The 17,872-nt window shown below is 39.4% G+C and overlaps 1 protein-coding gene across 2 annotated transcripts in view; it reads left to right on the top strand.

The window, feature by feature from the left end:
• The window catches only part of snx29 (sorting nexin 29), a 135,360-nt gene that overhangs the window by 73,383 nt on the left and 44,105 nt on the right, over nt 1-17,872 (top strand). For both annotated transcript variants that reach the window (XM_077551049.1, XM_077551047.1), the window contains exons 16-17: nt 13,033-13,149; nt 17,443-17,498. In XM_077551049.1, coding sequence (XP_077407175.1) covers nt 13,033-13,149; nt 17,443-17,498 — 173 coding nt within the window. The remainder of the gene's footprint in view (nt 1-13,032; nt 13,150-17,442; nt 17,499-17,872) is intronic.

Raw genomic sequence — 17,872 nt, 5'->3', positions numbered from 1 at the left:
GGTTACCCATCGTGGTTTTGAATTGATTTCTTTTGAACTTTTGGAGTCTTATGAAAATATATGAAATGATTACTGAATGAGCTGATGCAAACTCTCACAGTTAAAATGTTCACAAATAAGATACAACAGTCATGAAAAGTTAACATTTTTGGATGAAATGGTTCTGAATACTTGCATGGCTACAGGTTACATCTTTGTTATCTTAAGACAAAAGCCTTTACTGCAGGCTCTTTAAGTTCTTGTTTCTTTCTTAGGGTTTCTCTCTTCATGAATTCAAAACAATCTAACTTCAAATTGTGCACCGTGAATTGCTTGTAATTAGTAAATTTTTGTTTTTCAACTACACAAGTTTGCCTTTGGAATATGTGGTATGTTATTGCGAACACACAAAGCAAAATGCCATAGACTTGCTAGCAAATAGCATCAATAGTTGTGGTGTTTTAACCTTTTAACCCCTAGGCGTTATTGTGACCATTTTTTAGCTTTTTGTTGGTTCTGACCAAGCTATTTCAAAATAAAATACTGCCCACGGGTTTAAGTTAGGTATATTTGACAATTGGTGTTACAAGAAATGAAGACAAATAATACTGACAGGCCTACAAATATTGCAGCTTGCTATGTCAATTGTAAAACTCCTTATCTGGGTCTCTATCGCTGTATTGGTGGTAAGGTGCGCACAGCAGAAAGAGCACAAAGTGAGGTCAGAACGGATGGATGGCATTTCCATTCATTTCAATGGGGAAATAGGATTTGAGATAAGATTGTTTTGAATCGCTAGTGTGGCCACGGAACAAATAAAACTCGTAGCGCGTCACATTTTTCTCCTTGCCATTTCCAGCACCCTTCTGCGAGGGTATCACATAAAAAAAAACACTCAAAAACATAATTTTTTTTTTTGACACTCAGTGACCTAAAATCTTTCCTTTGCTTACACAATGTCAAAGCTGATTGTTGTTGTGTGTTTTGGGTAGGAGTCTACGCTAACACAGTAGTACAGTCATAATTAAAAGTACTTCTATGCAATAAATTCAAAGCAATCTAACTTCAACATGGGTAAGGTCATGGGGTCATTGTATTATGATGTTGATGATGTCAGTTGCTAGGCAGTTACTATGTCTCTTATGATGATAATGTATGATGTATTAGCCACTCTTAGTTTGTCTAGTCTTATGTAGTTACCATGTCCCCAATAATGATAATGTGATAATGTTGTCAGTTGCTATGCTGTTACTATGCTCTTGTGATAATGTATGATGATATGTCCCATATGAACACAATGCATGATGATGCATGAGCCACTTAGTTTGTGCCGTCTTATGCAGTTACTATGCCCCTAATGATGATAATGGGATAATCTTGTCAGTTGCTATGGTCCTGTAATAGTCACTCTTATTTTGTCGTATGGGCCTTTATTCTGTCATATAGATACCATGCCAGGTTTCTTTGCAACTTTCAGTGGCATCAACCTGTAGAAGTTTCACTCTACTTATAGTACAGCCCAAGCAGATTCTCTTCTTCTAGTATAATAAACAAAAACAAAAAAATAATTTTTTTTATCAAGCTCCTTGATGTTTTCTTTTGACGTTACAACAGCACGTTGGAAATGATTTTTGCAATTTTTATTTTATTTATTTTTACAATTTTGTGTGAATTTGTGCTCATTAATTCACCTGAAACCAATTAAAAATCCCATACCCTTCACCTAAACCGAAGACTTCAGAATCCCGCTAGAGTCGTAAAGTTGTCAGGAGACCTGAGGAAGGATCAAAGAAAAGAAAGAAAAGTGAAATCTAGCACCGACCAGACACCATCTACTACACCTACAGGGTTACAAACCAGAATCTTTCACCCCCCCCCCCCCAGAAACCTCTAAATTCCAACAAATTAGGGAGACCTCAAGAGACCAAAGGAAAGACTGAAGAAATGAAGTAAGGATAGATCAAGCAGAGTGTGATCCACAGACATCAGGCTCCACCGATTCAGCGACTAGAGGAAGAAGCAGGTTATGTTTGAATTTCGGTAGACAACACCCCCCAAGCACCCCCAACAAGCCGCCACCCCCGTCCCCAGGAATCGGTGCCAGAAAGGGGCCGGACTTTTGCAATTATGCCAGGGGGCTATTGGCTTGCCGAGCATGTTCCACTCTCATTACGTCATGTTACAAACGGATCCAGTTCACCCTCCAGATGTCTGACTCGTATTCTATTAACACATTCTGACTACATTACGCGTTGTGTGATTCTGCATGAATATTTTCAGCACATATGATTTAGTGTCATACCTACTGTACGTCTGCCTCGTGTCTCACAGCAGTCAGTAAAGGGGAGTGAGCGCGATATAGGTCAGAAACTTTCAGTGGGACCGGGGATTCTCGCTTTGATCCACAAGCTCATTAATTAACCATAAAAAAAACAACATTTGGAACAAGAACAACAATTACAAGCCAGCTCCGAATCTCAGTTTCAGAGGAGATGCTGAGTGAACATGATATACTTGTTAAACGGCCGTTGTCTTGCTGTGGAATGGAAGTGAATGAAGCACTCAAAGGCAACAATGTTGTTCTTCTTATAACAGCGCGGTGCAATTTTGAGCGTTTCAGATGCAATTTGGGAACTTTTTTGTTTTGTGTGTTGCGATTGCTCATGTTTCCATACGGCTTGTCTGATGGTGTGCCGGAATATTTTGGGAGGGGGATCGAGGTTATGGACGGTTCCCCACAGTATCATCAGCAGACGAATGACAGCAAACAAAAGAAGCCTCAAGCCAATTTTCTTTTGAACACCCAATGCAGCACAGTGAGATAGTGGCTTGCATTTGCCTCAGTCGCAAGGTTCTGCGTTCGATTCTCACTTTAGGCCCACCTGTATGGAGTTTGCACGTTCTGTCTGCCGCTCACGGCACGTTTTTTTACTTTAATATTTGTAAATAATGATTCTTTTGCCATCATGATCGTCATTTCTTAGTCAGTTTTTCTTAACTCATTTGCTCCCAGCCATTTTGACTGAAGCAACCCCCTTCGCTCCCAGCTGTTTTACTGGATTTTGACTAGTTTTGTCAGACCCACAGAATATTCTGTTCTGTTGCTATAAAAACATGGAACCCACCAAATGAAAGATTAGTCTATTCTTTCATTTAAAAAAAAGGATAGTTTTGCAGTAATTAGCATTAGAATATTGGGATTATGCATAGTGACATGACTTGCTGAATATTACTGGCATGAATGTGAGGGCGCGTACGGAGGTTCATCAAATATTCACATAATCTGAGAGAGAACAAAACAGTTGACAGCATGGATGTGTCACAGGAGCTTTTCACATGGAGGGATCCAATTACAAATGGACAGGCCGGTAGGTTAACAGGTTACTATGAAAACGGGGCAAATGATTAATTGCAGGTGCTGACCTTGGTTTGATTTGTGATGTGTAAGTCCATATTTTATAACATGTTTTTCTACTTAACTCATTCACTCCAAGCCATTTTCACGAAAGCAACCCCCTTCGCTCCCAACTGTTTTACTGGATTTGGATTGATTTTGCAAGGCCCACAGAATGTTGTGTTCTATTGCTATAAAACATGTAACCTTCCAAAAGAAAGATTAGAGTCTCTTCTCTCATCAGGAAAAAAAAGTATATTTGTATCTGTTTCCATTGTGCAGCAATTAGCATTAGAATATAGCTAAGTTTCATCATTATTCACAAACCTGTTGAAAACACTGGCAAAAAGAGCTTGTTGCAACATGGGCCTGACTGATTTCTTATACTCTGCTGCCACCTGCTGGCTGTTTTTTTTTGTAATGACTACCATTGCTTTAAGCCACCTCTTCAGGTCAGAGGCTGCATAGATGCACGCTAACTCATTTGCTCCCAGCCATTTTGACTGAAGCAACCCCCTTCGCTCCCAGCTGTTTTACTGGATTTTGACTAGTTTTGCCAGACCCACAGAATATTCTGTTCTGTTGCTATAAAAACATGGAACCCACCAAATGAAAGATTAGTCTATTCTTTCATTAAAAAAAAGTATATTTGTATCTGTTTCCGTTGTGCAGCAATTAGCATTCGAATATAGCTAAGTTTCATCATTATTCACAAACCTGTTGAAAACACTGGCAAAAAGAGCTTGTTGCAACATAGGCCTGGCTGATTTCTTATACTCTGCTGCCACCTGCTGGCTGTTTTTTTTTTGTAATGACTACCATTGCTTTAAGCCACCTCTTCAGGTCAGAGGCTGCATAGATGCACGCTAGCATAGAAAAACATAAAAACGTATAAATACGTTTTTGGGAGTGGAGGGCAAAGTATTAAAAACGTATTTATACGTTTTTGGGTTTGAATGAGTTAATTTTGAGGTTTTGCATCAGCAAAAAATGTCAGTGTCCAAGTACTGGTCTGCTTGACATGCTTCTTTTCACACCCCAAAATTATTTTCTCTGCTTTTTGGTCAGAAACGAGTATTTTTGGTGAACTCATGATATGAATCCATATCCTGCGGCTGATACTAAAGAACAGAATAAGCAAGGAACAATTTTTTTTCCTGATGAGTAGTAAGTCCGCATACAGCGTTTACTTCTTTTCACGTGTGCTTAGCTGGTAAGAATGTTGAAATCCTTGCCTGCACTTTTATTGCGTCACTGATATTTTGACCGTTAGCTGTAGCTATAAAGGAGACCTTTACACCCACGTTGGCAAATGGAAAAATCTTACTTATAGTTGGTCCGCAATGCCGAATTGATTGAAAAATCATTGTTCAGCCTGTGGATTTAATAAACAGTCTCTTATCTGGGAACAAAAAACAATTAGAGATCACAATCATTTAGCATCAACAGATTTGTTTGGTAATAACTAAAACGCTATTATGCGGCACCATAACAACCAGGTAATACAAACTTATTCTATCAGCGGATGTAGAAAAAAACAAACGTTTTTAACTAAAGATGTTGATTTTCACTTTATTATTTTTTTGGGGGGGATGAAAACAATTAAAAAGAAATGAAAGTTGACAGACGGGCACTTATTCCAAAGTAATTACATGCCGCAACCAAAGTGAAAAGCCACAAAAAGCTACATTTGTACCATTGGCCGGATTTCGTCTTTTATGAACGCCCATCTCTGCCTTTTCTAGTGCTCCATCTGCTGCTCTCATTTTTCGCACTTCACGCAGCTATGTTCTCATGTAGCTGTTTTGTTTAGTTTTTTGAAACACCCAGTGAATGGTGGACAGAACAGCTTGTCCTGTCTATATTGGTCCTCTCGCACCCTCTTTCTCCCCCCCCTCTTCTTCCGTCATCTTCAGCCATGTTTCCTCCTGTTGAGGAGCAGATGTGCTGAAGTGAGTCACATAGAATCCAATATGCCGTCAGAATGGCAAGAGACAGACTTGTACTGTAGTTGTCATATTTTGGTTGTTAATTTACGTATACTCGTTTTTCTCCAAAAAGATGCATGTTAATTGACTCTAATTCAGGGGTGTCCAATGTGTGGCCCAGGGGGCATTTGTGGCTGTACGGTTCTTAATGGCATGCCGCATACTCTTTATTAATAATACTAATTACTAATGATACCTGGACTTATTTCAAGGTATCACTACTTGTGGGCTGCCCCCTTGTGGCCGTCAGTAACTAGAAATGAGAAGAATCGAAAATTGTTAACTATTATCCATTGGGATGTATAGGGATATTTTTACAATAAAATCTTATGCATCAAAAGTACAAGTGGTTTCGGTGACTACTCAAGAGTTGGGTACTTGTACTGGTATTTGTCTGGGGGGAAAAAAAGTGGTATCGAACATCCCTAATAAAGTTAAGTCGAAATCAAAATGTAGTAAAAAATTTAAAATAAATACTATGTTGAGCTCACACTTTTTATTTTAAAGAACATTTGTTATATGATAATGACATGGTAATAGACAATTCTAAAAATATATATTTATGAATTTGAAAGGTACCTCACATTTCATTTTTTAAATTTGAAGTTTATTTCGAACATGGTCATAAAAAACAATTAAAAAATAACAAACTGAAAAAGAATCCCTCTAAATATGCTAATTGAAAGTAAAACTTTGTTTATATTATATAAATGTATGTAATTTGTATACGTACATTTAAAATAATAGTTAAATTTAACACAAGAAAATCATGCTATTTTTTTTCAAAAGTCAAAATCTTACACATCTTATTTCAAATTGTGAAATAGTATGACAGTAATAACAAACAGATTTAAACTGTTTATATTTATTTAAGCATATCGCATCGCTATGCATTTTTTATTTCTTTAACCCTATGTCTCAAACACGAAGAAAGAGTACATCTTAAAAGTAAATATAAGATTCTGAACTCGCGCAAGCTTCTTATTTCTCAAAAATGGCATCATGGCTTTGCATGTGATAGATGGCACCAATTTGTCTCCGTGTACACAGGCAATAAGAAGTAAAGATGGCAGAGTTAGCAACAGTGCAAAGTACATTTGTCATGACTAATTCCATCCGCTGAGGATGTAGTGAGGTCATTTCTCCTCTCGCCGTCCAATTTCAAATCCAATCTCAGCCCTCTTACTCTCACTTAGTTGGACTTTTTAGACTTCGTACACGTCCTTGTGCCACTTCCCTCCCAGGTGACATTTGGAAGACGCGATGAGTTTAAGTGAACGGGATTTTTTTTCTTGATAAAAAACCCCTTTACAAGAAAGTATTGATAAAGATGTACAGCAGCACAATGACCTAGGAGTTAGTGTAGGGGTGTCAAACATAGGGCCTGTGAACTAGAACTGGCCCATCTGGGGGTCTAATCTGGTCCGTGAGGGTAGAACACAAACTGCAGTTTTCCACAAAAAATTTTGTCGTCGTTGTGTGGAAGTTCGAGTCTCATCTCGTCAAAGCTAAGCCTTTGTCACAGCCAAGTAGCCATTGTCACAGCCAAGTCGTCTTCGTCAAAGCCAAGTCGTTTTTGTCACAGCCAAGTCGTCTTCATCAAAGCCAAGTCGTTTTTGTCACAGCCAAGTGGTCTTCGTCACAGCCAAGTCGTCTTCGTCACAGCCATGCCAAGTCGTCTTCGTCACAGCCAATTTTTCTTTGTCACAGCCACAGCCAAGTCGTCTTTGTCACAGCCAAGTCATCTTCGTCACAGTCACAGCCAAGTCGTCTTCGTCACAGCCACAGCCAAGTCGTCTTCGTCACAGCCACAGCCAAGCCGTCTTCGTCACAGCCAATTTTTCTTTGTCACAGCCACAGCCAAGTCGTCTTTGTCACAGCCAAGTCATCTTCGTCAGTCACAGCCAAGTCGTCTTTGCCACAGCCACAGCCAAGTCGTCTTCGCCACAGCCAATTTTTCTTTGTCACAGCCACAGCCAAGTCGTCTTTGTCACAGCCAAGTCATCTTCGTCACAGTCACAGCCAAGTCATCTTCGTCACAGTCACAGCCAAGTCGTCTTCGTCACAGCCACAGACAAGTCGTCTTCGTCACAGCCACAGCCAAGTCGTCTTTGTCACAGCCAATTTTTCTTTGTCACAGCCACAGCCAAGTCGTCTTTGTCACAGCCAAGTCATCTTCGTCACAGTCACAGCCAAGTCGTCTTCGTCACAGCCACAGACAAGCCGTCTTCGTCACAGCCACAGCCAAGTCGTCTTCGTCACAGCCAATTTTTCTTTGTCACAGCCACAGCCAAGTCGTCTTCGTCATAGCCAAGTTGTCTTCGTCACAGCCACAGCCACGCCATAGCCCCAGCCAAGTCCTAGCCACTCCACAGCAAGTCAAGTTAAGACATATCAGGTCCTGTCACGTCACGCTCGTTCCGGTAATGGCGACCAGTCTAGTCCCGTCCAGTCATGGCGACCAGTCCAGTCACGTCCCATCAAGCCGCGGTTGTCTGCTCACCGTTTTCCCTACGTTTCATCAAAGTTCCTCATATTGCACTTTGTTCCTGTCTCGCTGCCTTGCTTCCCTGCATTTGGGTCCACCATCCCTCAACTACTCACATCCATCCTGGCAATGATTCCTTATTGGAACGTGGACATACTAGTCCGGCCCACTTGAGATCAATTTTATTTTTAATTGTTTGTGTTGTACTCACATTCAGACTCGTAGCTGAATTATTCTCTCTGCAGTTATTCATTAATTCCTATTTGTTAATTAATTTTCACCTTTTCATTTGTCTGTTGCGAAAAAGAATGCAAATGGGATTTAATTAACCTTGTTCTGATGGTGCCCCTTTTGCTCTTCTAAAGTTGTGATAAAGACATTGGAATGTAAGATCTCTTTTTTTTTGGTCCTTTCATTTGTTTCTTCAACCTTATTGCAATTATTAAGCACAGCAAACTTTTTGGGTGGCCTTAATTACTGACTTCAACCAGGCAGCAGTGGCTTATTGTAACTATAAACGCATGTGTGCAGTTCTTCAGGTTAATGTTCTGTGGATGACTGTAATTAGTGTGTAGTCACCAATATGCACACACGTGCTACACACACGTAGTGGATATTTGGTTACGCACATGCACAGCTAGGAAAATGGCAAACTGATTAGCTCTCTTTTGTGAGACTTAATTGGGTTTCCCCGCGCTTAAAATTAATTCCCACTTTTATAATTATATAACAGCTTTAGCGCCTTAAAATATGTTTTTATTAATGGCTGATGTGGTGAGGATAATAATTAATAATTTTTTCAGTTGCTCCTTGAAAATGAGGGCATTCTCTGCTATTATGTAAGACTGTAATGCAAACTTCTTTTCTGTTATTGGACTCTCTTGAGGATTTTGGATTGTGTTTTGGGTTGGGTCATGGGGTCATCATGTTATGATGTTGGTGTGGTATGCTTATGCAGTTATTATACTTGTGCAAGTCAGGGGGGTCATTGTGTTATGATGTATTTTGCTTATGCAATTAATATGTTGCTCATGATGATAATGTGATGATGCCGTATTAGTCACTCTTAGTTTGCCAGTTTTATGCAGTTACTATGTTATGGAGGCATTATGCTTATGTGGGTACTATGTCACTCATGATGATAATGTGAGGATACCGTATTAGCCGTTCTTAGTTTGTCGTGTTTTATGCAGTTACTATGTTCTGGGTGTATTATGCTTATGCTGTTACTATGCCAATTGTGGTGATAATGCGGGGGTGCCCTATTAGCCGCGCTCTGTCATGTTCGATGCGGTTATTATGTTTGTTGGTGTATTATGCGTATGCGGTTACTATGTCACTTGTTGTGATAATTTGCTGATACCGCATTAGCCATTCCTAGTCTCTCGTATTTTATGCAGTTACTATGCCATGGATGTGTTATGCGTATACAGTTACTATGTCACTCATGATGATAGTGATAATTGCTATGTGCCTATCTTAGTTTGTCTAGTTACTCTTATTCTCTCTCTCTCTCTCTCTCTCTCTCTCTCTCTCTCTATATCTATATATATATATATATATATATACCTTGAACGCCATAACAACTGCATTTGTATATATATATATATATATATATATATATATCATTTCCTCCAGCAAAACACTACTTCTCTGTTAGACAGGGTAATGGCCTCACTTCAATGTAATTCTTTGGCAACAAGATGCCACATTATGGCGCCAAAGCATTACTTTTATATCACACGGGTGAGTTTTTCTGCGGCTGACGCACGATAGGATCCAAAAGAAACTCTGACTTTGCAAGTCGTGACAACGCGTTGTGTAATCGTCTGCCGTTTGTCAACCTTGAACGCCATAACAACTGCATTTGTATGAAAAACACTTTAAGCCAACAGTACGTACAGCTTTAAGGGCGCGTCCGTTCTTGTTCCGTGTATTCTTTCACAATGCGCCGTGTATAACCTCGGAATGTCATTGGGACCGCTGTAAACCGAGGACGATCCATCTCGAAACCTTTCCTTTCATACGCAGAATTCATTTTCGACTTTTTTTTTTAGACCAACTGCCTTTAAAATCTTTGATTTCAATATTTTAGTCTTTGTTGACTCTTTCTTTGAATCCAAAGGGTTCAAACAGTATTTCCAAATCCAGCCGCATGGAAGAGAGCGTCTACCTTTTTATTTTATATGACCGCCCGAGGGGCTGGAGTAGTATTTGGCAGAGGAGAGATTTAAGTGGCAGCCCGAGGACACGCGCATTGATATTCTCTTTAGAACTTCTGAGCTGCACTTAACAGCCATACTATGACAAACAAAGAAGAATGCATAAATCAAAGCCGAGTCTCCTTGAAAAAGCCCTTTTTTTTTTCTTTCATTGCAATTGTTATGTGTGAGTGTGTGATGATGAAACACATGATTTTGAGTATTAATTAAAAGGGTGTCCTCTACCTCACAGTACAGTATTATGCAACATAATTGGTTCTTGCTTGGAAATCTTATGTCTGCTGAGTTTAAGTGTTTTTTGTAATACCTCAAATTGAATGGTTATTTTCTGCCTACATACAATTTTTTTAAATCGAATAAAATATTTTCAGAAATCTATGAATGAGTGATCAACTTAGGGCAAAACAGATGTGTGTTTTTATTTTTATTTTTTTTCTCGTTAACTTCAGCTTATTTAAAAGTAAACCCAAGCTTAAAATGCTTCATAAATTCCAGAGGCAAGATCTGTCATGTTTTTTTTTAATTTATTTTTTTAACTTTACTGTTCCACACTGTACAAATGTTCATATTTAACTCATTCACTCGCAGCCATTTTCACTGAAGCAATCCCCTTCACTCCCGGCTGTTTTACTGGATTTTGACTGATTTTGAAAGACTCACAGTATATTCTGTTCTATTGCTAAAAAAACATGGAACCTACCAAAAGAAAGATTAGAAAATCTGTTTCCGTTTTGCAGCATTAGAATATAGCAAAGTTTCATAATTATTCACAAGTCTGTTGAAAACTGTGTGGAAAGGATTTTTTTTTTTTTGCAACATGGCCCTGGTTGATCTCTTATACTCTGCTGCTACCTGCTGGCCGTTTTTGTAATACATACCATTGCTTTAAGCGACCTCTTCAGGTCAGAGGCTGCATCAAAGCCTTCTGTATGCTCTAGCATAAAAACAAAGACGTATAAATACGTATTTGGGAGCATGGTAATATTTAAAATAAAACATTTCTACATTTTTGGGAGAAAATAAGCTAATATTACGAGGAGAAAAACATATAAACTTTGCATGCACTTATTCAATGTTATACGCAATATTCATATATTTTTAAAACTTTTATACTCTGTATGCACAAATAAGTTGTGTGCAAAATTGTTATTTTCAAAAGTTTTTTTGTTTGTGTGTTAAAAATGCGACACGGTGTCCCACATTTTCACACGACAGGATTACATATTTCTAAATTGTTTAAATGTACTTGTATTTGTGTATTTTATTTTTTACCCAATTAATATGGGAGCATTTAATTCAATTGAATCCTGATGTGACGAATCGAAATCGCAGCCTAACGAATCAATCTTGAGTCCAATAAAGAGTTTCTTAGTCAACGAACGTGCAATCGCTTTGTGATCATTTAAAAATATGTTGGCACTGCTAAAATGTAAATGTCGGAATGTATCCAGTTAATGTGGCAAATTAATTATATATGACAATATCAAAGATGCATCACTAATAAACATTAGAAACTCGTCGCCTTTTGAGAATCTTTTTGTGATAAAGGGGGATAAAAAAATAATTAAATTTGACATGACTGGCAAGGAAAATGTACTTGATGTGCAGATTTTGTTTTTTTTAACTCTTTCACTGCCATGGACGTTAAAAGACGTCAAGTAAAAATCTACGGAGGGCCGCCAATGACGTTAAAAGACGTCATCCAATTTTTTTATTTATTTTTTTTGAAACGGGTGGAGGAAAGCCTTGGCCAGCTGTGCTGAAAATTTCAAGCAGATCTAGTTAGCCTAATGACTATTTTTGGCCCCTAGATGGCAGCAATGACTCTCTCGTATTTTGCAACCAAAAAACACTTTTTCATTGTTGGTGAAAGCATTTTACAGAAGTAAAGCACTGTTTAGGTGTTTGTGGAATCATTCATGGACAAAAATAAGTGTACAATTCACTAGAGTGCATGAAATAACATTGTTTCACAAAAAGCTCTTTTTCTCCGCTTTTTGTTTCAAAACAGAGCATTTCGGTGAAAGTCAAAGAGTTAAGTATCGGTGGCTGGTACTCGATACCTTGAAAAAAAAGCCCTATACTGGTATCATTACTCACCCATCCCTTATTATTTTATTAAAATACGTAAACAATTTTCAGTGTATATATTTTTATGTAATTGCTTAATTAGTTATAATTATATAAGTAATTAATTATAATTAAATACATTTTATTTAGCAAGTATAATTGTTACATATATATATATATATATATATATATATATATATATATATATATATATATATATATATATATATATAATTTCCACTTGTTACTTGTTAAATATCAATTTTCTTTCTTTCATTCATTTTTATTTGGGACACACGTTGACATTTTCCCAAGTCCAACTTTCAAGGATTTGCCGTTTTAAATGAAACGTGAACCCCCAAATGCGTTTCCCGCGAATGCGGCAATAACAACATTGCCGCCGCTGGCCTCACCCGCCAATGGCGTGACATGGCCCCCGCTGAAGTGCTTGTGGCAGCAGGTGCCTGACGTAAAGCACTGTGTGCGCCACAGCTGTCAGTCTCCTGACAAAGACCTGTCCGCGCCGTCCGCTCGGCTTAGGACGACGGGGCACGGCGCACACACCCGCGCTCATTTGTCGGAACTATTTGCATGAGTGCACGGAACGCAGGATGGCGCTGTCAGGGTTGGTTCGAGCTGAAGACAATTGATTAGCGGGCTGGCAGGATTGTGACTGCCGGCGCTCCCAAACTGCATTCGCCGGATGGAGTTTAACTCTTCCCCTAAATCTCCACTGCTGCCAATTTTAATTACACTCCACCTGGACTGCTCCTTCTGTGCGCACGCCGCTGAGAATTGTAACTTTTATACTTTATACCTCCCTTTTTTTTAATACAGCTGTGGGTTTTGTACTAATGATATGTTGTGCGACTGTGTGTGTTTTTTTTACAGGTGGCGGAGATGCACGGAGAGTTGATCGAGTTTAACGAGCGGCTGTATCGCACCCTCATGGCCAAGGACCACCTCATCGCGCAGATGAGACAGGAACTTATTGAGCTGAGAGGACCGGTGAGTTTGTAACAGCGCACAGATGTCCTCACAAGACGCGCGTCCGGTCCTGATTTGGACTCCTTCGCGCTGTGATTTCACTTATTTGCCTCCGGCGGCGATCGGCGACGCCAATGTTGTGTCTTTTCAACTTTCCATGCGCTACAAAGTCGGGCTGGGTTTAAAAAATCGAATAGAGCTGTCAAAATCAATCTATTAATCAACAAGTAGTCTATTATCAAATTAATCGACAACTATTTTAATAATCGAGTAATCGTTTGGAGCCATTTTTTTATTTAAAATTGTCCAAATCCTCTTACATGTATTTATGTACCACTAGAGTTGTCCAAAATGAATCGACTAATCAACAAGTAATCGATTTTCAAATTAATCGACAACCATTTTAATAATCGAGTAATCATTTGGAGCCATTTTAAAATTGTCCAAATCCTCTTATGTACCACTCGAGCTGTCAAATTTAATCGATTAATAGACAAGTAATCAATCATAAAATTAATCATAGTAATAATCGAGTAATCATTTGGAGCCATTTTTTAATTTAAAATTGTCCAAATCCACTTATTTATGTACCACTAGAGTTGTCAAATTAATCAACAACTATTTACTAATCGAGTAATCGATTGATCGAATAAACGAGGGCTGGGTTAAAAACATTTAATAGAGCTGTCAAAATGTATCTATTAATGAACAAGTAGTCTATTTTCAAAATAATCGACAAATATTTAAATAATCGAGTAACCGTTTGGAGCCATTTTTTTATTTAAAATTGTCCAAATCCTCTTACATGTATTTATGTACCACTAGAGTTGTCCAAATTAATCGACTAATCAACAAGTAATCGATTTTCTAATTAATCGACAACCATTTTAATAATCGAGTAATTGTTTGAAGCCATTTTAAAATTGTCCAAATCCTCTTATGTACCACTCGAGCTGTCAAATTTAATCGATTAATCGACAAGCAACCAATCATAAAATTAATCATCGTAATAGTCGAGTAATCATTTGGAGCCATTTTTTTAATTTAAAATTGTCCAAATCCACTTATTTATGTACCACTAGAGTTGTCAAATTAATCAACAACTATTTACTAATCGAGTAATCGATTGATCGAATAAACTAGGGCTGGGTTTAAAACATTTAATAGAGCTGTCAAAATGTATCTATTAATGAACAAGTAGTCTATTTTCAAAATAATCGACAACTATTTTAATAATCGAGTAATCGTTTGAAGCCATTTTAAAATTGTCCAAATCCTCTTATGTACCACTCGAGCTGTCAAATTTTATCGATTACTCGACAAGTAATCAATCATAAAATTAATCGACAACTATAGTAATAATTGAGTAATCATTTGGAGCCATTTTTTTATTTAAAATTGTCCAAATCCACTTATTTATGTACCACTAGAATTGTCAAATTAATCAACAACTATTTACTAATCGAGTAATCGATTGATCGAATAAACTAGGGCTGGGTTTAAAACATTTAATAGAGCTGTCAAAATGTATCTATTAATGAACAAGTAGTCTATTTTCAAAATAATCGACAACTATTTAAATAATCGAGTAATCGTTTGGAGTCATTTTTCTATTTAAAATTGTCCAAATCCTCTTATTTATGTACCGCTACAGTAGTCAAAATTAATCGATTATTCAACAAGTAATCGATTTTCAAAGTCATCGACAACTATTTTAATAATCAAGTAATCGTTTGGAGCCATATTTTAAATTTTAAATTGTCAAAATCCTGTTATGTTGTCAAAATTAATCGATTAATCGACAAGAAATCGTGTTTTTGTGCGGCCATATCTCCCGAACGGTACTCCTTCCGGGGAGATAAAGGCATCCCCGGGCTTGGCCCGACTGGGACTATCAGGCCATCGAGTTCTCCGACCCTGGGGAACATGTCAAATTCATAGCAGGCCCGGAGCCACTCGAAACCCGCATGGATCTACTGCAGATTTTTACCCGCCAGACGAACCATTGATCCTGGGTATAATTTTGGAAATATTGGGTGTCCTCCATCCATCCATTTTCTTGGCCGCTTTTTCCTCACAAGGGTCGCGGGGGTGCTGGAGCCTATCCCAGCTGGCTTCGGGCAGTAGGCGGGGTACACCCTGAACTGGTTGCCAGCCAATCGCAGGGCACACAGAGACGAACAACCACACTCACATTCACACCTAGGGACAATTTGGAGTGTTCAATTAACCTGCCATGCATGTTTTTGGAATGTGGGAGGAAACCAGAGTACCCGGTGAAAACCCACGCAAGCACGGGGAGAACATGCAAACTCCACCCAGGAAGGCCGAAGCCCGGACTCGATCTCACGTCCTCTGCACTGGGAGGCGGACGTGCTAACCAGTCAGCCACCGTGCTGCCCATTGGGTGTCCTACCGGGGAAAATTAGTTGGCATTTTGAGGCAAAATGCCAACTAATTTGTCGGAATAATAACACATGATAACGATTCCAGGAGGGCCTTGGCACCGCCTGGTGCTTGAGGCCTAATTAAATGAAGGTCTTATCTTGTGCTCAGTGTTTGTCTGGTGTCAAAAGTTTGAATTTGAAAGTATTTCAGCGTGTAAAAATCCTGCTGTTTTGATGTGTATGATCAGACAAAGTTGCTGCCCCCCCCTGAGAACGATTCACATAAACAACACGACATAAACATCTGCTTACATATAGAGCAGCCACACAACATCTGTCATGTGATGGGATGTTGTGCTCGTAAAGAGAGTTTAAGTACCTTCCTTAAAAATCGCACGTGTGCCCCGTAGAGGGTGTGATCAAGGCTAAAGGATGCGGAGGTCTCCACCTTGTCAACACTGACTTTCCTGAACATGATCAGTTGGATGGAGAGATGTCACACTTTTTAGCCACACTATCGGATCATCTGGATTTGCTCATGTGGCGCGTCAAGGGACCACTGGGTGGACTGATGCAAATCATCACAGGCTTGGTGGATTCACACATCTGCCATGTCATGTTCGGAGAACAACTGCTTCCCAGCGTGACAGCAAACACTTTATTGTGGGAATGCTGCTTTTGAATCCCACCTCCAAATGTATACATGGCGATTACATGCTAACCAAACGGCTATCATTAGTTCCACTTTTCCATCTAAATGAATGGAGGGTGCCTAGGTGGCGCTATTGAGTGATTTTATTATTATTTTTTGTCACCATGACTGGGCGCCATGATGGGATGTGACGAGAGCGGTCGCCATGACGGGACGGGGTGAGACTGGTCGCCGTGGTGGGATGAGACAAGACTGGTCGCCGTAATTGGAGAGGGCATGATGAGACTGGTCGTCATGTTTGGACATGACGAGACTGGTCGCCATGACTGGACAGGATGTGACAAGACTGGTCACCATGGTGAGAGGTGACGAGACTGGTCGCCATGGCGAGACGTGACGAGACTGGTCGCCATGACTCGACAGAATGTGACGAGACTGGTGGCCATGATTGGACGGGACATGATGAGACTGGTCGTTATGATTGGACGTGACGAGACTGGTCACCATGACTGGGCGGGATGTGACAAGACTGGTCACCATGGCGAGACGTGACGAGACTGGTCGCCGTGACGAGACTGGTGGCCATGATTGGACGGGACATGATGAGACTGGTCCCCATGATTGGACAGGACATGATGAGACCAGTCGCCATGACGGAACGTGACGAGTCTGGTCGCCATGACTGGACGGGACATGACAAGACTGGTCATCATGGCGAGACGTGACGAGACTGGTCGCCATGACTCGACGGAATGTGACGAGACTGGTGGCCATGATTGGACGGGACATGATGAGACCAGTCGCCATGACGGAACGTGACGAGTCTGGTCGCCATGACAGGATGGGATGTGACGAGACTGGTCGCCATGACAGGATGTGACCAGACTGGCCACTATGACTCGATGGGATGTGATGAGACTGGTCGCCATGGCGGGATGGGTGATTTTATTTTTTTGCATTTTTCCATTGGATATCATTAGTTCCACTTTCCCATCTAAATGAATGGAGGGTAATTTCCGATAACACTTTTCCATATAAATTTCAACTTGCTTTAAAAATTCACCCCCCCCGGGTTCTAGTGTTCTTTTTATTCATCTATCTTTTAACAACAATTAATACTTTGTAATTTTCACATCATTTATTTTTCAATTGTTTTCAAAAGCATTCAGCTTTCAGCATTATCACGCAATTTCTGCAGAAATGACACTTTGTCTAGTTAAGTATGAACTTGTGGCATAATGTCACCTTTTTTTTTTCTTTTTCTTGAATGTTTAGGTCCAAGGGGATTTGAGTCAGACGTCCGACGATCCAAGCCTCTCCGATTTTGAAACGTAAGAATTGCCCACCTGTTTCTGGGTTTGAGAATGGCAGACAGACTTTTAATGAAATACAATGCAACTGAATTACATTAGTATTATTCATTCTTGTAGTAGAGTGCATGCATTTTTTCTTTTTTTTACTTTCTGCCATTTAAACTAAAGAGAGAACAATGTTTTTTTCCCCCCCAAGACCGATGCCGATTGTTAGTCGTCAAGGAGGCTAATAACCGATATTCAGAGCCGATACTCATTTTCACTAAATGGGAAAATATTGGCATCAAAATAAAATAATAATAATATTACATACAAAATAAATAAGCAGAAAATAAAGATTTTAAGGAAGAATTTTATTGGCTGATACATCAGGAAGAGGGCGTGGCCTGGTA

This window comes from Vanacampus margaritifer, chromosome 18 (genome assembly GCF_051991255.1).
Source record: "Vanacampus margaritifer isolate UIUO_Vmar chromosome 18, RoL_Vmar_1.0, whole genome shotgun sequence".
In the NCBI taxonomy this organism is placed as follows: Eukaryota; Metazoa; Chordata; class Actinopteri; order Syngnathiformes; family Syngnathidae; genus Vanacampus; species Vanacampus margaritifer.
The sequence above is the reverse complement of the archived record's forward strand: the minus strand, read 5'-3'. Positions and strand labels throughout refer to the sequence as shown.